Source organism: Enhydra lutris, unplaced genomic scaffold (genome assembly GCF_002288905.1).
Source record: "Enhydra lutris kenyoni isolate GAN:26980312 unplaced genomic scaffold, ASM228890v2 scaffoldscaffold16, whole genome shotgun sequence".
NCBI classification, from domain to species: domain Eukaryota; kingdom Metazoa; phylum Chordata; class Mammalia; order Carnivora; family Mustelidae; genus Enhydra; species Enhydra lutris.
The window spans coordinates 7,273,905-7,295,717 of NW_019154100.1; the positions used below are offsets into that span (position 1 = coordinate 7,273,905).

At 40.2% G+C, this 21,813-nt stretch overlaps 1 protein-coding gene across 1 annotated transcript in view; it reads left to right on the forward strand.

Annotated features, from left to right (window-relative positions):
* Positions 1 to 7,304: 7,304 nt before the first annotated feature.
* The window catches only part of LOC111147442 (ankyrin repeat and SOCS box containing 4), a 62,591-nt gene continuing 48,082 nt past the window's right edge, over positions 7,305 to 21,813 (forward strand). Inside the window, exons 1-2 of the mRNA XM_022503452.1 lie at positions 7,305 to 7,577; positions 17,357 to 17,656. Coding sequence (XP_022359160.1) covers positions 7,391 to 7,577; positions 17,357 to 17,656 — 487 coding nt within the window. The 5' untranslated portion in view covers positions 7,305 to 7,390. The remainder of the gene's footprint in view (positions 7,578 to 17,356; positions 17,657 to 21,813) is intronic.

Sequence of the window (21,813 nt, forward strand, 5' to 3'; positions counted from 1 at the left end):
ATAGGCTCGAGTCTTGGATCTGTGACTTACTTGCCATTTGACCTTGAATAATTCACTTATAGCCTTTGGTTCTTGGTTTTTCCACATTGGTAAACTAGAAATAATGATTACAGGTATAATTAAGCTACTAACATGTGCCACAGACTTGGAAGAGTTGACTGTTGACTGTACAGAGCCCTGGCTCGGGGCTTTCTTGAAACTCATGCTGCAACTGGAGTTGTCCATGATGTGAATGAATAAACCATCTTTACCTTAAGTCAGTTGCCGGTGTCACCTACACCCAAAGCTCTTTATACAAAGCATTCACATGAACAGAAACGAAACAATAGCAAACAAAACAAGATGACATGTGATGAGTAAGATGATCATGGTAGACTCAAGGGTAACCAACAAAGAAGAAAGGGATGTCAGATCACCGTATCAACCATTTCTGTGAGCTGGTGGCAAGGACATCCTCATTCATCAGCAGGGGAAAGTCGGGGAGGCCCAATGGGGATCTGTTTTCATAGAAATTTTGGTTTCTGTTGGTATCTATTAGAAGCCTTGACTTTGAATTTCTTCTCTGTGACTGCATTTGACAGGTAATGGCTGGCTTAGTAGCATCAAATTCATGTTTAAATGCCATAAAGGACCAAGGAGCAATTTTGTTCCAGAGAAGTTTCATCAAGTGGCCAGACTGTGTTGTACACAGGCATCAAGAAAACAAGCAGCCAGGTTTCCATGGTCGCTCCCTCCCTCGCAGATCCCCAGAGAGTATGAGAGGGTCTTATGGATCACTTGCCACAATATCATCGCCTTGTCAGAAAGCTCTTCATTTTGTTCCAAGGGCAGAGGACACTGCCCTGGCCGTGTCGTGAAACACTAATAAAAAACTCATCTTACGGGTTGAAGAGTTTTCATTTTTAAGAGTTGAGGAGACAGGGATTTCTGACAGGCCTGGATGGACAGCATGAAACATGACCATTGTGAAATGTGGCCTCCTGAGGGTTAGTGAGATGGTGGCTTGAAGCATGGTCTGGATAATAAAGGCAGGTCTCAAGTCTGTTTCATTAGCATTGGTCACCTTGCTTCCTATAAGTTTGATGGGCAATTTAATTAAACTGCTTTGTGTTTTGTAAGTGCAAGTGATTATCTCTTGATTTTATCCTCTACTGCTCAAGTAAATTGGTCAATGATTGATTTTTTTTTTAGCATCATAATACAGGTAACTTTCTCAGTCGTATACATTTCATCATGGAAATTTGCTTTGTTTTCTCAAATTATCCCACCAAGTTTAGATGTATTTATTTTTATGGCCAAGAGATGGGACTGAAATAGCTTCTGTGGGAAAAAATAAAATTCTTTTTTTAGGTTAAAATTGTAAATTTGTTTCCAAATATTAAATCAATGCTTTTTATTTATTTTAAAATCCTGTTTCTTATAGCTTTTGAGGCCAAGTCTTGAGGTCTATTAACCCAAGGAAAGAAAGTATGGAACAGTCTAGGACAAATTGGCCATTAATCAAATTTAAGTCCCAATGCACACTTTTAGAAAGACAATAGTTGTAAAAAATCAGGCATTAAGAAAATAAGGATTTTTCTAGATCACTTTATCTCCTTCTTTCTTATACCAAGGACAGTGCCCAAAGAATTCAGGATCATGGAGTTTCCTCCACAACACAAAGGTGACAACTTTTCCACCTATGATGGGAAGTCAAGCTTGCTAAGGGGGAAAAGGAAACGTTAAAGAGGAAGCAAAATCCAAGACCGGACATTTCTAGCCAGCAAGTCTGGACATCTTGAGGGGAAGAAGTACAGGTTAATAGAGAGATTGGATGCCATGTTCTCATCCCTGTTCACACATTTTATGTGTTCTTCCAGGGCTGAACTTTGGCAGAGCAGTGGCAGGGGAGAAGACCTAGAAACAACCAGATATGCCTGAGGGTCTAAAGACACGGAGGTTAGGGTGAGCATCAGGAAGAATGTAGACTCCTTGGAGAACTCCAACCCTCAGCTTAGGTCTATGTCCATTCTGGTCCTAAAAAGATGACAAGAAGGAGCCTGCCTATACAAAGCTGCTAGTTCCTCATGAAGTGTGAGGGGTGGCAGTGTGCCCAAAGGGAGGCCTTGGAGTTTCCTGTGTATATCTTGCATTAACGTAGCCAAAAGACTGCAATCTTTGAAGACATCAAATTTGGAGACAAATGACTGGGATCACATGCTCTGATGGTGGGAGCCAGAGATATGAATATAGTAAGGAACAATTTAGGGGAGTCACTCTGCCATGGAGATCAAGGAGGATTTCCAGGATGATGAGTCCATCTGAGGACTCCCCCTCCCCCCAAGAGATCACATAAGCTGCTCTCCTACCTCTGACTGATATTCATCTGTGATACACTAGTCTGACCATACTGATTATTTATGGTCAAAGTCTCTTCTAACTGATACTGGTTGTTAGATATTAGTAGTTTGAATGTTGTTTCTATCCATATCTCATAGTCCCAGAAACCAGCTTAGAGGGAAAGTCAGAACTCTCAAAGATAGAGAATTTTATCCACTGTAATGGAGCATTTACCCAAAGTGACTGCTAAAAATTTGGATTGGACTAAACATATTAAGTTGGACTAAAATGAAGTTTTGCCACCAAGATAAAGAATCCATAAAGGGAGAATCCGATCAATTATTTGAATATAAACAAACTACATTGTTTGTCTAGGACATTTAGTGAATTTGCAGCTTTGTGAGGAATGTGGTGTCCAGGAGGTGGAAAGATCTGGGGAATTCCATTTTACTTAAATCCACTAGCAATGCTAAGTCCTATAGGATGGAGATTTTTGTTTATTTTGCTCACTGCTGTATCTCCTGTGCTCAGAATGTGTCTAGCACATGGTAAGTGCTCGATAAATGTCTGTTGAAGAAATTACAACTGTAACATGAGGCAGACTTGCAAAATGTCTCCTAGGAATCACAAAACAATTTCAACAAAAGCAGAGTGTCCCCCAGTGTTCCCATCACACTCCCTAGTTTTTAGCTCCCTCTAGGCATATTATGTTCCATTTTAGGCACCCAAATTTAAGAATGGGCACACATCAATAAACTAGAGAGTATCCAGAGGAGGGCAGGCAGGACAAAAGAATTTTGAAAACCAGCGCATATAGGGAACAGTTGAGATTAGTCAAGGAGAAAAATGATTGATGAGAGATAGGATGCTATTTTCAAATGTTAGAAATTCATTAAGGATTAAGAATGGAATACATGGGGGCGCCTGGGTGGCTCAGTGGGTTAAGCCTCTGCCTTCGGCTCAGGTCATGATCTCAGGGTCCTGGGATCGAGCCCCACATCGGGCTCTCTGCTCAGCAGGAGCCTGCTTCCCCCTCTTCCATTCCCCCTGTCTGTACTCCCTCTCTCGCTGTGTCTCTTAAAAAAAAAAAAAAAAAAGAATGGAATACATGTATGATTGTATGTTCATAATTAGATTCAATGAAAAAATTATGGATAAGCAATTTTGGTGCAGTATAACAAAGGAAATACTGACTCTAATTTTCCAGTAATGGAATGGATTACTTTGTGAACCAGGATGTGAGAATTATGTATTATCTTGTATTTTCTTTTCAATATTCACTGGTATTTGCCTCCCTGTCCCTTCAACTCATTGTATATTCTTGAAAGCAGAAACATGTAAACTTTGGAAGGTAGGGTTAGGTTTAAAACTTCATTACTGTGAAGAATTATGGGGCATATCAACTGATTGTCCATTATCTCAGGCCCTAAGGTCACAAGGTGGCAAACTCAAATCAGACAATGTATCTTTGAATGTGGAGTCCAGATCTCACTCTGATTTCCTGATGTCCATTGCAAAGTGAAATTGCAAATTTTGTAAATGAGATAAGATTTCATGAAGTTGATGAAAATATAAGAGAACTGCCCAAATCACAAAACTAGTCACTCATGAGGATTCGGCAGCGTTATTTCTCTTAATAATAGAATAAGCAGAGTTTGAAGACATAAGGATTTAACAAGTGTTTCAGTGGGAATTGCAGCCACTGGGTTTGAAAGTCATTGGAATATCAAACGATGAAGGCAGGCCCTTGGCAAAACTGATGAAGCTCTTGAACACTTTCATAAATATCTTTTTTATATTAGTTTGACAAAAGTCACTCTAACGTTAAAGGATATTGCTTCATGTTATTATGAAGTTGGATCAGAATGATGATCTTACCATGAAAATAGTAAACAATTTGTTTTGTGGTCTTATGAATTACACATAGCTTCTGTCAACTTAAATGTTGTTAAATATTAGGTGAAAAAGTGTTCCTCATAATTTTTGTCTTTATTATTTAAGATGAATTTAAAATGAGCCCCTCCCCCCCACTTTGTGAAATTTGGTCTTTGTTTTACATAGATTCCATTTTGGTGAACTTCTCTAGCAAAAAGTATCCTCTAGTAATGCAAAACTCCTGGATCTCTTTGTTTCTTCTAGTAGGAATGCTTTGTTTTTTCTTTTAGTTTTGTCAAAAAGGGACAAAGTTTATCAATAATATCAATAAGTGCTTTATTTCTACTTAGGTTGCCCATGGGGATACCAAAGAAACAGTGGCATCTTATTTGCCACCGAGCACCACTCAAAGGACCTTGTAAATAATCAATAAATAATTCTTTTTTTCTTTTATTCATTCATGCTAGACAGCAAGGACCTAAGAATAATTCAGTTCCTTACTTCTTAGAACCTACAATTCTGTAGTTATTCTGAGTTAACAGGTTATCCTTATTAATGTCATATATATACTTGTACAGAAATACCTTTCCATCACAAATGTAATATATACTCATTGTAGGTGAATTCAAAAAATAAGAAAGTGATCAAGAAGAAATCAAATGTAATCTTACCACTAGGAAATAAAAGCTCATGATATTTGGAGATAGATGGTTATAGACTTTATTTCCTATGTGTGTGTATAGTACATATATTTATATATGTGTATATATTACATAAATTTATGCAAATTATATAAGTATGTATAATTGTGCAAATTATATAATATGTACAAATGCATATTTATACACTATATATAGATTTTTAAAAGATATTTATACTACACATACTATTTTATAAATTGTCTAGCTCACAGATATTTTTATTTTTTATTATTATTTATTCTTTTTATAGATTTTATTTATTTATTGAGAGAGAGTGAGAGAATACAGAGGGAGAGGGGAAAGCAGACTTCTCGCTGAGCAGGGAGTCCTGACATAACACCCGGTCCCAGGATCCCAGGATCATGACCTGAGCCAGGAGCAGACACTTGACTGACTGAGCCACCCAGGTGCTCCTCAAAGACTTTTTAATAAGTATATGTCTAACTAATCATAATGACTGAAAGGTATTCGATTATATGAATATGCCATAATTTGTTTATCAAATTTTCTAACTGTTGGTCATTTAGATTGCTTCCAAAATTTTTTCTATTATTAACAATGTAACTTCCCACACATACATTTTCACTCATTTATTCATCCTTCTTTTCAGGTCAAGTATTTCATACTATGTTGAGCTTGAAGATTTAAAAATTTTAAAAATTAACAAAAAATTTAAACACTAAAAAACAAGCAAACTGAATCTACAGTGTTAGAAGTCAAGATAATAGTTGTCATTGGGGGCTAGATTGGATGTTTCTATTGGAAGGAGACATAAACAGTGTTTCCAGCACACTTGGACTATGCTGTGGTTTGATCTGGGGTCAGTTACATGGGGACCATCACTTTGTAAAAATTCAACAAGCTGTATACTTATGACTTGTCACTTTCTTGTATTTAGGTTGCACATCAATGAAATAAGTTAAAAAATTGTGCTATGATATGCATCCATGTTTACAACCTTAAGTATATTCTAAGAATCAAATACTATTATCATTTTAAGTTTTTTTTAGTTCACATTGCTAATTATTTTGCAGGAAAGTCTGTAACAGTTTTGACTCTTATCAACACTATATAAGTTGTGATTTCACTGCGTTCAAATTAATACTTCTTGTCATCATTTTTCTAATTTTTAATAATTTATAAATTTAAAATTTGATTGTTTCTGCTTTTTAACCTTTTATTTTTTTTTTTTTTTTAGATTTTATTTATTTATTTATTTGACAGATAGAGATCACAAGTAGGCAGAGCAGCAGGCAGGGAGGGGGGGTGGGGGGGGAAGCAGGCTCCCTGCTGAGCAAAGAGCCCAATGCAGGGCTCGATCCCAGGACCCTGAGATCATGACCTGAGCCAAAGGCAGAGGCTTAATCCACTGAGCCACCCAGGCACCCCCTCTCTAACTTTTTATTTGGAAAATTTTCAAACTTACAGAAAAGCTGAGAGAATAATATAATGGACACCCAGAGATTCTTCATTAGATTTGTCAATTTTCCACTTTTTCCCACCTTTTCTTTCTCTGACTCTATTTACTTCCCACCCACATGTACACACACACACACATGCACGTACATGTGTGTATATACACACACATTTAGTTCTCCGTTTCTGAACTATTTGAAAAGAAGTTTTAGACATCATGGCAATTTACGCCTTCATGCACCACATAAGAATAAGGATATGTTTCTGCATAACCACAATCCCTCCACCATGCCTTGGAACAGAAACAGTATTTCCGTATTGTGAAGTAATATCTAGTCTGTATTCATACTTCCACAATTGCCCCGGTATATAGTCTTTTCTGTTTCTTAAATACAGGATTAAATGAAGTTCATTCACTCATTGCACTTGGCTGTTTTGTCTCTTTAGTCTCTTTTTACCTGAAACAGTCCTGCCACGCGACCCTCCCCAGCTTTCTCTCATGACATTGAAATTTTTCAAGTCTAGGTCACTTGAAAACCTTCTGTTTGTTTTCCAATGTGTACAACTCTGCCCGATTCCATGGGCTTATGCCACAAAATTATTATAGGTTTTCAGAGACATATGTCTCAGAAGCTGTAACAAATTTTCTTTTTTTGGCTGTTGGCTAATCAGAGCAGGACGCTGGATCTCCAGTTGGACACCAGATGTTTTTACTGAGGGGTGAAAAAAAAAAAAGCATTAAGAGCTTTTAAATCTTAAGCTATTGCTTTGATCATATAAGAAATAATACTGACATTTCGTTCCCTGAAATGTGGTGCAAGGGCTTTTCCTTGATATTGACACGATATATTATTCAATGAATCAGTGAGCGTAGAACCAGTTTAAAAGACCTGAATAGGCAGTGACGGCCAGGAAGGATATTTTGAAGTTTGAAATGATCCCTATATAAATAGAACGGATCAGCATAACTTTGGGATAAAATTAGCCGACAGTCTGTGGGCTCTCCAGCATGTGCCTGTTTGCTTGGTGCCGCTCTCCTGATAAATCACAACAAAGCTTCCAGAGGGAGAGGAGGAAGGATGGAAGGCACCACCGCCCCTATCACTAAATCCGCAGCTGCCAAGTTAGTTAAGAGAAATTTCCTTGAGGCTCTCAAGTCCAATGACTTCGGAAAACTGAAAGCCATCTTAATCCAGAGGCTAATAGATGTGGACACGGTTTTTGAAGTTGAAGATGAGAATATGGTTTTGGCATCTTATAAACAAGGTAAAAATTAGAGGTGTGATTATAAAATCGATAGATAATGGATTTTCTTTTTTTTTTAATACACAATGTTGGTCACCCAATCTAAGCCAGGAGCTCTTATGGTTTACATATGTATTTTTAAAAAATATTTCTAATTTAATCTTTTTCTTTTTAAACTAGACCGCATCGTGAATGGGATATATTTGTATTTCTTTCTGTCTATCTTTCTATCTTTTCTTTTCTCTTCTCTTCTTTCTCTATCCTTGTGTCTGGAGTTTGAAATCCTGGACCATGATATTTATTAGTGTACTTTGCTTTTATTTTGAACTTTTCTTCTGCCTACAATGACATAGAATAAAGAAAACATCTCTAGATTATGGCTAAACAGACTGCTAAGATCTAATCCAGACAGAGTGACTGCCTTGGGGACAGGCGGCTAACTCTCTGCTTGCACAGCCACTGAAAGGTATATCATCTCTGTGTCTATCTGGATGGAAAAGGGGATTTTTGCCCCTATTTGGAGGGTTAATGAATGGGTAAGTCTCTGCCTTGATGCACCTTGATGGTCTTCATCATGTTAATGAGTTTTTAGTTCAGGCAAAAAACTGAAACCAGAAAAACCCCAAAGTTAACTTTTTTTCCTTGACTGTAATAATAGATCAAAACTGTAGATATGTTAAATACAGAATGGCTGCCTTTTAAAGAACGAGAGGTAACAAGAACGAAAACGGATTTTTTTTTTTATCAAGGGATTTTCTGGAACCCATGCCTGAGAAATCAGAAATAAATTAGAAGTACGCAGATTCTGATTTCCCAAATCAGCTAGTTAATGGGGAACTTGAGTAGCAAGGCCATCTGGCGAGCAAACTACAAACAAACACCATGTTCAACATCACTTCTGTTTAAACAAAATAGATGATAAGGTCTTGTGTACAGCATTTGGAGAGAGAGAGCAATTCTTTCTTCTTGTTGTAAGTGCTTTCCATTCACATATAAGCCATCAGCACCATCAATTTTCAGAAACTAATGCTAATGGTATATATTTCTCCATTAATTTACTGTACTCTGGTTGTTAGTTCTGAAGGAAGAATAGAGGAGGCCAGTTACTGTGTTTATGATTTTTTCCTGGAGGGCTTTATCATAAATTGGCATTGCTGTTTTGACTGGAAGATAATGAAGAAGTTTGTTTTTTAAAAAACTGGTTGATGGAGCTCTGTTAGAAAGAAAGAGTGTATAGCATGTAATCACATTACTTTCTCCTTCTGGATCTGTTCAGTGAACACTAAATACATTTTTAAGGTATCTTTTAAGCTCATGTGTGTGCCCATGGAAAAAACTCAGGTCCGAGTCAGTGTAACTTATTTAACATTGAGTTGTGAAGACTGCCTCTTCCCATCTCTTAAACATGCCAAATTGCGTGGATCCCTCAAGGTTTTGAGGTTGTGAGAAAAAGGAAGTTGAAGGGCAGGCTCTGGGGAAAGAAGATGCTGTTTCTACTGCTTCCAGGGGGTCATCACCCTGAATCAGAAGAAAATACAGTTTTCATCCTTTCTGTCCATATGAGCCGATTCCTATGGTCCTCATAGAGCTAAAAATTCATTCACACGAATGGGAATTTTCATAGTGTTAGGATTGTGGGATGTGGCTTTCCATTTGGGAAACAGCAAATTATAGCCTCTGGGCAAGGAAAAGTAGAGTTCCATTTCTTATGCATGCCAGGTAAACGTATGCACAGAAATCATGGGATTTGGGATCATATCTTCAGGGTTTATAGGGGAATCATGCCTGTGTCTGTGTGTGTGCACACATGCTTGTAGACACAGAGAGAAACACACTCCTGTTTAATATGAATATGGGCATCAGAATCTCTCTCTTCCATCTGAAATCCAGATTAAAGACTCCTCTTTCTTCAAAGCTTTTTCAAATTTTCCCCCCCACATTTTCACATGTCTTTCAGCCTCATTATCGAACCTTTTAATATTTCAGTCAGGAATGGAAGTGATAAATAGAATCTTGGTTGCTAGCCAAGCAAAGTTGACCTAAGTGGTTATATCAATTTCTTAAGTCACAGAGGAATTCCCAGGGACCAGGGTAGAGCTGAGCAGGCTGCCCTGGGTAATTAGTTCAGTAGAGGTAGTTCCTTTCGGGACATTGAATTCTAGTGCATTGCTACGCAGCAGGTTTTGGTTTTTAAAAACAAATTTGAAAGGTGCCACGCAGAAAAGTGTACAGATCACAAGTGTACAGCATGATTAATTTTCATAATGTAAACAAACCCATATAACCAGCATCTGAATGTGGAAATGGAAACATGACCTGTTTACTTTAAAAGTATGAGAATCTTCAAGTTTTAGGTATTTTGAAGCTTACTAAGCGCAACAATGTTGAAGACTTATAAAAGATACCACGCGATCTTTAAATTTGCTTGTAGGATGAAAAATATAATCTATATTCAACATTTCATGGTCCCGCAGAAGATCAACAGGAGTACAATTAATCCCAAAGCATTTTTACTTCTTTTAGGACATAGAGCACTTTTCATAGAATTTCAAAAAGTGACCCCATTTTTTCCCCTGAATATGGTATGTCTAAGTTTAGTATACAAGTCATTTCATAGTTTTTGGAAAGACAGTTCAGAACTCTGTGGGTGAGGAAATCAGCTTGGGGTCTCAACATTGCTCCCCCAAATCCACCATCTCATTGGTACAGTCACGTAAGCAAATATAAAATGTGGGTTTTGTGAGGAAGGCAGAACCAAGCATCTGGAAATTCACTTCTGCTTCCTCATCCCACTGAATAGCTCCCCTCGCCCACGGGACAGAGAGCGGAATTCCAGAGCTTAGGTTCAAACTGTGGGTCCCACCCAGCCCCAGCACCTAATAATGATTGTTATAGTTGGGGAGTCCTTGTTTTATTTCTTTAAAGTTATGTTAAACTTCATAATCAAATCTTCAGAAAAAATCATGTTTTACTAATTGAAGGAAAAAAAAAAAAGCCTGTCTCACACTTTAGAAAGCAAACATTAAAAACATGCCGGCTGACATTTGGGATAACTCCTGGAGGACAGCAGGGACATGTGTCTCTAAAGCAAAAACAAGCAAGCAAAATTCCATCTACCAGACGACGGCTTTCAAATGGGAACGGCGTGAAGGAAAGTTAGATACACAAACAACTTTTTAACTGCTACACGCAGTAAGTAGCTGCAAAGTCAAGGGTTGTTAATGATAGAAAGTTTACCATGAGCCAAGGGTGCAGTATCCAGAGTGAACACAGTATCTGTAAGAAAATCCGAAGCTATTCATATGGGCTCTCACTAGTGATCCCTATACTAGAAATGTGAACATCCATAAAGCTGTTTCCAAAGGCTTTTCCAACTACATATTGCGATTCTCTTTCAGATGTATGAGCCCTGGCGCGTTAATGATACAGGCAGAATACCGTACATCTCTCTTGGGTATGAAATTCCCTAGTCAGCGAGGTTAATCAGAGTCTTTTATTAATCAGTGTAATGCACTTTAAGCACTTCGTTTATGGCCCACAGCTGCAGGTTCTTTGGTTGGTAGTCATATTTTTAATTAAAATAACCAATGAGTGATTTCGCTAGAAAACTTTCTGGCAGGTGTTCTATCTACTTTACTAAGTAACAACTGCCTTCCAAATATCTTGAAAGCTCTTACTTCCACACTCTTAATGAATAATCTCTTTATCACTTCACTTTCCTCTTTGCCAGAAATATGCTCTCCTACAATCCTCTTACCATCCTCGGGTACTTTTCCCTTCCTGGGTGTTCAAACTTTTTTTTTCTTTCTTTCTTTCTTTTTTTTTTTTTTTAATTTTTTTTTTTTTTTTTTAATTTATTTGACAGAGAGAGAGATAGGGAGAGCAGGAACACAAGCAGGGGGAGTGGGAGAGGGAGAAGCAGGCCTCCCCCGGAGCAGAGAGCCCAATGAGGGGGTGGGGGGGTTGCTGGGGGGCTCGATCCCAGGACCCTGGGATCATGACCTGAGCCAAAGGCAGACGCTTAACGACTGAGCCACCCAGGCGCCCCTCAAACTTTTTTCTTTTAAATGTTGCATTTCAAGCTGGCTTTTTGCCCCCTCTCCTGGGGGAGTTCTGAGGTTTATCCTGAAAATGTTAGCTATTAAAAGATAGCCAAGAATTGTGCTTTCGTCTGTAATCCTTCGGTACTGTGCAAATACGTGGACACAGGCCGAGCAAATGTCTGCTAATCCAGCGCGAGCAGCGTGTGTAACCTTTGGCTGTAATAACAGAGGCTTCTCGTGTGTGGGGTGCTTTGGACTCAGAGAACATTGTAGCTGATCACTGTTGCGCAGCCCAGGCTTAGCTGAAAGTTTCCCAGAGAGGTGAACACCCCCAAACACAGAGCAGAGTCAATCCCTTCTTCCAAGAGGTAGCCTGAACACCGACCCTCTCTCTTTACCGTATTTCCTGAGCGCAGGGCTTCCTCCTCGGCTATTCAGACCTGTCTCTGGTTTCAGATTTAATTAAACACACGCACACGCACACGCGCGCGCACACACACACACACACACACACACACACACGATCACTCCGAATACCTCTGTAGGGGTTGAACTTCTTAGATGCTATTTAGAGCTTTTTGCGTACAAGTGCTGTTGGTTTTGGGGGGCGGAGAAGTGGGCAGTCAGCCCGTCACCCGCGGCGGTTTAAAAACTTGGGGAGACCAGAGATTGGGTTGATCTGTCCGTACCAGTTAGACAGGCTCGAGCGCTGTGTGCTCCTTAATCTTATCCTTATTTGTAAAGCGGAGACTTTGTCAAGACCCTCTCCAAATCCCCTGCGTGCCGATAATCTGTGATGTTATGAAGGGGAAATGATATAAACAGATGATGTGTCACGGTCTGGGGAAGGTGAAAAGTGACTGTAGATGCTATAAATCCACGTGGGCATGCCTTTGAGAGACTCTGCGGGATTTTTGCCCAGGACAGGATCTGTAGTCTTGTCTCTGTTAAACTCCTGGCTCAAGCAGAGTTCCTCGAGCCATTGCTACTGGCGCACTGCAGACCTGCGGGGGGCAGGCGAGGTGAGTGGCTTACAGTATTGGGGAGGCAGTGGCTTCCTGACTCCCCCCTCAGGGGCTTTGTTCCCAGGTTCCACCCACCCCCCCTTTGTGCACATCTGAGCACACAGGGCAGCCTGCCATCTTCAGAGGGTAGCAGAGGGGACTCTGAAAAACAAACACTCAGAATTCATCACACTCTAGGCCCGGAAGCCCTGGGATAATTCTGCCCTGGAAAGAAGGAAGAGTGTACAAAATGAAGATGTCCGATTGGTTAGTTAGCTGTAGTTCTGTTGTGCTGTGACTGTTGGAGGCTGTACGTTAGAAGGCAAATTCTGATGTCTTGGAGTGTCCGTAGCAATACAACATTTTAATAGGTGTTGCCTCACTGTGGTTTCTGAGGATGGCCTTACCTCAGGTTTGGTTCCCAGAGTGGGTAGGTGAGGTGGAAAGGACACTCTTGCTGCTTCCCACACTTGGTACAAAGTGACCTGTGGCTGCAGGCTCATTTTAAGGTGTGACTGCCCAAGGTGTGGCCATACATAGCCTCCTTGCTGTGGGCTGCTCCGTTCTCTCCAGAAGGCTTTCCTGCTATGCCTGGGGTCAAATGATCCGGAATCTCAGCCCCACCCCACCCCCCACTGCACATACACACCACCACCAAAAAGTTCTGCTGCGTGGCTTCAAGACACACTTCAGTGGGCCGTGATCTGTATCTGATCTGTCCCCTTCCTATTTATTCAGCTTCTAGGGGCAGCAGCAAAGGTGTCTTGTTGCCAACCACCTACACACATTTCCATCTAGGAGGGGTGACTGGTAGGCAGAAGCTCATCCGGGGTGGGCTGAATCCCAGGACCCGGCTGTCTCCGAGGCTGATTTACTGGTTAAAGATTATGACCAAAGGAACAGGCGGAGGCAAGGGACTGAGAGACTAAGGATGACTGATGCCTGGAATAAATGGGGCAGGAGAGATTCTCCAGGTGCTACTGGGAATTTAGGAATAAAACATCCACCAGCAAATGCATTTCCATATCAGAGATGTGGTGTAGTATAGATGAATTCAGGATCTGCTTTCCTTCCTCGTGATTTGTGAAGCAGGATGGCTGCTAAAACCTATTCTGCTTCCACAAAGACAAAGACAGATGGAAACCCTGCATTGCAGATATCCCGAGTCCATTAGCTTGGACTGAGGCAGGCGACTTATGGCTCTGGCAGGCTGAGAAAGTGGCAGTTTTCTCATCTGGAAAATGAAAGGCTTGGACTGGATAATCTTCCCTCCAGCGCTAACATTCTGTGTTTTCTTTGACTTTACATCAAAATGGTGTTTTCTTAATCAGCTCTCTACTGCTTCCTTTTCTGGGATCATTTTTCTTCCCATTGCAGAAGCAGGCACGAGTTTCCAATCAGTGGGTGCACAGAGCTGCCGAATGTTGGCTGCTATTCAGCAGGCAAAACGTAGTCCAGTTTCCAGATCTGGAACCAGCTTCTTTCCAAGACAGTTAGAAGAGAATGGCTTTGCAAATTGCTTGTTGAGGAAATCTGAGCGTTAAAATGACTGATTATGTACTGGTGCTAATGTGATTCATTCATTATCAAAAGCAGGTTGCATACCACAGAGCCTGAAAACTCTGCTCGGAACGTAGACTCAATGCACACAGCTAAATAAGAAAGTATAAATGGGTACACACACATGCAGCATGTATGCCTATCTGTTTACGCACACACACACACGCACGCACGCACATTACAGGCACAGGGTTGATAATTCCACAGCCCAGACTGTCCGTGATACTGTTTGTCTCTGCCGGAGAAAAGTCCCTATCAATGAACCCCTTCCCTTCACAGGGTCTGGGATCTCAAATTAGTATCTTAACACTTAGTTCTATTAGTTGAATCCAGATTCCCACATAAATTCGGATAATCCTAAGAGGGTCGCACTTTAAAAAATCCTCAGTTCATTAGACTTTAGTGTGAATTAACTTTGTATTTCTTTTTAAAGAGGTGTTGTGGGTAAGGAGAATGCTGGGAGGGATGGAAAGTCAAATGGCCTTGGAATTCTGAATAGAATGAGAAAGGGATGTGTGTATGTGTGTGTGTGTGTGTGTGTGGTGTGTGTGTGCATGTCTATGGTGGAGAGTGGCTTACAGAAAAACAAACTTCAGCTGGGTTCATTGATTCCCTCAGGATTAGTCAGCATTGTGCACGACCCTGTAATATGGTCTTTGAAACTAAATTATCTTTCTGCCTCTGAAGAGGGGACAATAGTTTATTTTAATTTTACTTATTTTCACAAATAGGGATACATGCACAAGGCACTGAATTTAAAAGCTCAAAAAGGAGGCATCTGAGGACGAGTAAGTCTATGTCCTTGTCTCCCAGCCCCTAGTTCTTGGAGGTCACTGCTTAACCAGTTTCTTGTTTGCAGGGCTGATAAATATTTTCACATATGATAGCATGTTCTGCACACTGATCAGCCCCTGCCTTTCTTGCTCGGTAATATATCTTGAGATTTTCCCGTATCCATACACACAGAACTGCTCTCTTTTTCATAACAGCTGTATAGTATTTGATTGTATGGACACACCAAAAAAGTTTTTTAAACAGTCTCCTATTGATAAAGATAGAAACTGTTTCCAATGGTTACCCATTAGGATAGCATACTACCCATGTTGTAGTGTGGTGCCTGTTCTTACCCACAGGCCAGGTTATTATAACCCCTGACAACTTCATACTCTTCACAGACTTCAATGCAGGTGGTATTCTTGGAAGTTGTGCAATACAGTGACCCTGAGGGGGGTGCCTGGGTGGCTCAGTGGGTTAAAGCCTCTGCCTTTGGCTCAGATCATGATCCCCGGGTCCTGGGATCGAGCCCTACATCGGGCTCCTTGCTCAGCGGGGAGCCTGCTTCTCCCTCTTTCCGCAGGCTGCTTCCTCTCCTTGTGCTCTCTCTCTCTCTGTCAAATTAAAAAAAAAAAAATACAGTGGTCCTTAGAGAGAATTCTCTCACGTGAGTGCTTATACTTGTAGGATAAATACCAGGAGTAGCACGTATGTGATGTTTCTCACTTAAATGAGAGAATTTTAATACCCGATCGCCGGGCCCCCTTGTTATGTGGTCCTCAACCTCCAAAGGCCCTCTAGATGTTCATCATTGGTGCCCAGAAGTATTCACAATATTCTGGATTCATTCTGGCCTCATCTACTCGGTAGAGAATACAACTTTCACCCCTTTTGTTTTGGGCACTGCACTTTCATTAATGGAGCTTAAGACTGAGTTAGCTTTTTGGCAGCTTCACCCCCTGTTGGCTCTTTTTGAGAATTCTGTCAACTCAAGTCCCTAGGTCTTTTCTCAAATAAATTAGCATTAAACCGTATTCCACTCATCTTGTACTTGTATAGTGGAATTTTATAACTTAAAAGCAAACTTCTGATTTATCCATGTTAAAATATATTTTGTTGTTTCAGCCCTAGAATCTCTTCCAAGCTGCTGGGTTATCTTACATCTTCATCTGGGCCTCAGTATTTTATCTTTTTGAACCCATTTTCCATTACCCACTCCTACTGAGCTTAATATCATGGCTCTAGGTACTGACACTGGAAGAAGGTTTATAAAATTATGTTTGTTATGGCTTGTGAGACATGTGAGGGAGAGAGGGGGAGGGAGGAGAGAGAGAACATTTCCAACAACTAATGGGAAGAATTTATCTAAGATCTCAGTTCTAGGATCAGCCATGCTTCTCCTGAGCAATTAATTTGTGTATAGCTTGTGGGCATAGTTAATTGTGCAATACATCATATTTTCCTATTTATTTTGGCTGCTAGGAAGTGCAAAGGCAAATTTGCAATGTGGCTCTAGTGTATAGGACAAGGTTTATATTTTGTGTACCGATCTTACCCTTGACCACTTTTTGTTTTCCTACCTTATTTTTTTCCCTTTGCCCTTAGATCATTTAAAAAATCCTGTATTGTGTAAAATTTGTGAGTTGCCTTAAGTTTTTCTTCCATAAGAGCTATTATAAAAACCAATAGGCAGGCACATAAAATCTTCACAAGACAAATTTTTTTTTTGAAGATTTATTTATTTGACAGACAGAAATCACAAGTAGGCAGAGAGGTGGGTGGGCAGGGGGTGGGGAGAAGAAGGCTCCCCACCGAGCAGAGAGCCTGATGCAGAGCTCGATCCCAGGACTCTGGGATCATGACCTGAGCTGAAGGCAGAGGCATTAACCCACTGAGCCACCCAGCCACCCCCCCCCACAAGACAAATTTTTTAAAGACATCAAATACATTCATACCTCTGATTGACAACAACAGCAGCAACTATAGGGCAAAAGAACCATGATGGAATAAAAGGTATAATCTTGTAACTAACAGCTTCAGAAACATTCAAGGCAATGATTGAGAGTTAAAACAATAAGAGTCTCATGTAACTCACCATGTAAAATAAAATGTGATTCCATAAATGAAGGTGTCAAACTCAAATGCCTCGAAGGGCCAGGAAGAATCAGTAAATAAAGCAACGAGGTAACGGAAAATGCTAGAAACAGAGAGACTCAAGAGCGCCTGTCCTGCTCAAGATATCCAAGCATGCTTCTAAACTAGACATTTGCAGACCCACCAGTTACTAGTTTGCACTTCTGAATCACTCCTCCCCCCTAATTTTATGAATGTGACCAAAGTAAGAGATTTATAAAAACTTTCACAAAACAGAGAAAAATCCTAGGCCAAAAACTTAAACTTTCTTTCCTTTCTTGTCCAGGTTACTGGTTGCCTAGTTATAAGTTGAAGTCTTCCTGGGCAACGGGCTTGCATCTCTCTGTCTTGTTTGGTCACGTGGAATGTCTTCTGGTGCTACTGGACCACAATGCTACAATCAACTGTAGACCCAATGGGAAAACCCCCCTTCACGTGGCTTGCGAAATGGCCAACTTGGATTGTGTTAAGATCCTCTGTGACCATGGAGCAAAGCTCAATTCCTACTCCTTAAGTGGACACACAGCTTTACACTTCTGTACAACTCCTAGTTCCATTCTCTGTGCCAAGCAATTGGTTTGGAGAGGTAAGACTTTCTGGGTGGCTGACATGGTCATCTACTTGCACACTCACAGTTGTGAAACTTGGTGATCATTACTTTCCTCAAGTAATGTAGTAGGTATCCCATTTATAAGTCTAAACACCTATATATATACACACATATATATATGCACACATATATATATTTATAAATTTATATATTTATATAACTATATAAATGCACATGTTGGTCCAGGTGAATTCAGTGATGATCACATTGGACTCATTATTTTCTTCATTGGAAGAGGTTCATTAGTTTACACATTTATTTAACAAATATTTATTTAGCTCTTATGATGTGTCAGTTAATGTGCTAAGTAACTGAAAAAGAAAATAGTTTCTGCCTTCAAGAAGGTATATTCTAGAAAGGGAGAGAAATGCTAGCAAAATAAATTCATAACTATGTAATCATAAATTGGGAAAGGAGCAAAATAGGGTGTTATGAAAGAGAATGTCAGGAGTAAACTATTCGAACATGTATGAAGATTCCTCTAAAGATATGATTTGTGAAGTTGAAACTTTACGAATGAGAGGGAGTGAGCCATTGAAAAAAGAGCCAAGGGGAAGAGAAGCCCAAGTATAGAGAAGAGCATGTGCAGAGTTGCTAAGGAAGCAAAAAACCTGGACTATTCAACACATGGGGAAGACCAGTGTGGTCGGAATATCACGGGTATGGGGCGGGTGGGAGGGACAAGAGGGTAGAGGAGAGTGCCACATGATGACATTGGATGTGTTGGGTAAGAGCTTGCTGGGTGCCAGGGCATGAGGTTTAGAAATGGAGGCACAGAAAATTTTAAGCAAGGAAATGACATGGCTTAATTTTCACTTAAAATCATTATCCTGATGGTAGGCAGAAATAGAATTAGAAGAGACCAAGAAGGGAAGCAGGGAGACCAGCAGTGAAGCTATTGCAATGGCATAGGTGAGAAAAGACGGTGATTTGCATGAAGGGGCAAACTTGGATACGAAGATTAGAAGATGGGTTTGCAATATTTTTTCGAAGCAGAGTTAATAGCATTTGGAGATGGATTTTATATGGATGAGTGGAGAAGGAAAAGGAAATTTCAAGTATCATTGCCAGGTTTCTGGCTTTAGAAAGTGGATAGATAGTGATGCTATTTTTGTTTTAAAGATCGATCAATCAATCTATCTATCTATCTATTTGGGAGCTAGAGAGCACTGAGAAGAGGGGCAGAAGGAGAGGGAGAGAATCTTGAAGCAGACTTGGCGCTGAGCATGGAGCCAAACGTGGGGCTTGATCTCACGACCAAGAGTCCTATGCTTAATTGATTGAGCCATTTTTTAAGATGGAGAGACTTGAAGAAGAATCATGTATGTGGGAAAGATCACTAAATAGTTTTTTTTTTTTTTAAGATTTTATTTATTTATTTGACAGACAGAGATCACAAGTAGGCAGGGAGGCAGGTGGTGGGGGTGGGGAAGCAGGCTCCCTGCTGAGCAGAGAGCCCCATGCCGGGCTCGATCCCAGGACCCTGAGATATCATGACCTGAGCCGGAGGCAGAGGCTTACCCCACTGAGCCTCCCAGGCGCCCCCACAAAATAGTTTTTTAGGGGAGACTGGCTGGCTCAGTTGGTTAAGCGTCTGACTTGATTTCTGCTCAGGTTATGATCTCAGAGTCCTGGGATGGAGCTGTGTGTCAGGCTCTTGCTCAGTGGGGAGCCTGCTTGTCTCCTGCTCCCTCTGCTCCTCCCCCTGCGTGTGGTCTCAAATAAACAAATAAATAAATCTTTAAAAATTAGTTTTTTAGGGGCGCCTTGGTGGCTCAGTGGGTTAAAGCCTCTGCCTTCAGCTCGGGTCATGATCCCAGGTCCTGGGATCGAGCCCCGTGTCGGGCCCTTTGCTCAGCAGGGAGCCTGCTTCCCCCTCTCTCTCTGTTTGCCTCTCTGCCTGCTTGTGATCTCTGTCTGTCAAATAAATAAATAAAATCTTTTTAAAAATTAATTTTTTAAAAGTCAGTTTATAGAGGTATAATTCCACACACAGTAAAATTCAGTATTTTTGAGAAACATGTAGTCATGAAATCATCATCACGGTCACTTTCAAAAACTTTTCTGATGTTCTTTGTAGTTAATCCCTTCACTGGACCCTCACCTCCAGCAACTACTGGTCTGTGCTCTGTCCCTATAATTTTGTCTTTTTCAGAATGTCGTATAAATTAAATTATACAATATGTAGGCTTTGGGCCTGTTTTTTTCCTACTTAGCATAATGCCTTTGAGATTCACCTATGTGCTTGCACTCACCAGTCTATCAGACCTTTGACTGCTGAGTAGTATTCCTTATATAGACATAACACAGTTAATCAGCTCCCCTGTGGGGGGACTTTTGGATTGTTTCTAGTCTTTGGCAATTTTGGGGAAAAAAAAAAAAGCTGATATAAACATTTGCATACAGATTCTTGTGTGGAAATGTTCTCATTTCTCTTGGGTAAATACCCAGGAGTAGGACTATGGGTCTTGTGATAAATTTATAAGAAACTACTTTCCCCTTTTTCAATCTAGTTGTACATTTTGCATTCCAACCAGCAATGCATGAGTTCAGTTTCTCTCCATCCTTGCCAGAACTTGGTGATGTCAGATTAAAAGAAAAATTTATTTCAGCAATAATAGGTATATAATAGTATCTCATGGTTTTAATTAACATTCCCCTAATGGCCAAGGATGATGAGTATGTTTTCAGGTATTTATTTCCCAGCTGTGTATTTACTTTGGTGAAATATCTGTTCATATCTTTTGTTCCTTCTTTTTGAAAATGGGTTGTTTTCTTATTATTGATTTGTCAGTGTTCTTTATATATTCTGGATACTAGCCCTTAATTAGAAATGTTTGCAAATATTTTTATTCTTTCTTTGACTTTTTATTCTTCCTGTCTTTAGAAGAGAAGAAGCATTTAATTTTAATAAATTCAATTTATTCATTTTTACCTCTTATGGCTTATGCTTTATGTGTCCTAGCTAAGAAATCTTTGACTAACCCAGGAACAAAGATTTTCTCCTATGATTATTTCTAGAGGTTTTATAATGTCAGGTCTTACTTTTAGGTCTTTGACTCATTTTGAGTTAATTTTTGTATATGGTATAAAGCACCGGTTGAGGTTCATCTTTTTATGCGTGGGTAAATTATCTTATATATACAATTGTTTCAACATCATTTACGAAAAAGACTGCTTCTTCTCCATTGAGTTGCCTTGGTATCTTTGTCAAAAATCAAGTGGCCAGATATGTATGGATTCTCTGACTTATGTGGGTTTTTTTGTTTGTTTTGCTGATGTTCCACTTGCTTGATTGCTGAAGCTTTAGATTAAGTCTCAAAATCAGAGTGAGTTTCCCCAGATCAGTTTTAAACACGAGAAGTTTCAGATCGCCCTGAGACCTCAAAGTGAATGAGTCAAAGCTGTACTTGACATAACCTATGGATTGCAGAAGAGAGCTCTGGACTAAAGCTGTAAGTTTAGGAATTGTTGGGGATTGTTTAGGAATTGTTATAGATTGTATTTGAAGCCAAGGGAATCAATGAAATCGCTTGGATAAAGAGTGCGGAGAGAAAAGAGAAGGGAGGACCAAGCCGTGATAAATTCTTACATTTAAGATGTTAGCAGGATGGAGAGGGGCCAAGGAGAGTGAAATGGATTGGTAAGTGGAGTGAGAGAGAGCCCAAGAGCATTTTTGGCATCAGGGGGACTAAGAAAGAGGCAGGTTCAAGAGGGAGGAGGCGGTCAATTGTATTGATGGCCACTGAGAGATTTAATTAGATGTCCCATAGATTAAGTGACAGAATTATCACTGACAAAAAGCAGTTTGGGTGAAACGGTGGGTGTAGAAGCCAGATTCGAATGGTATAAGGTGGGAAAGGGAGGATGAAAACTGGGGATGCCACATACAGACAACTGTTCAAAGAAGTCTGGCTGCACATGTAAGCACAAGAGTCGCGCGAGTGCCGAAGGGGGGTTGGGGACACAGCAGAGTGTTCTGTAGTTGGAGATAAAAGGAAATGTTTGTATGTCGAAGGGAATGATTTTAGAAAGCCAACAGTTGAAAATGCACAAGACAGGGTAACTAAAATCTTAGAGGCTGAGATGGGGGGAAATCAAGGGACTGTGCCTCAGTTTTAACCAAGGGGCCA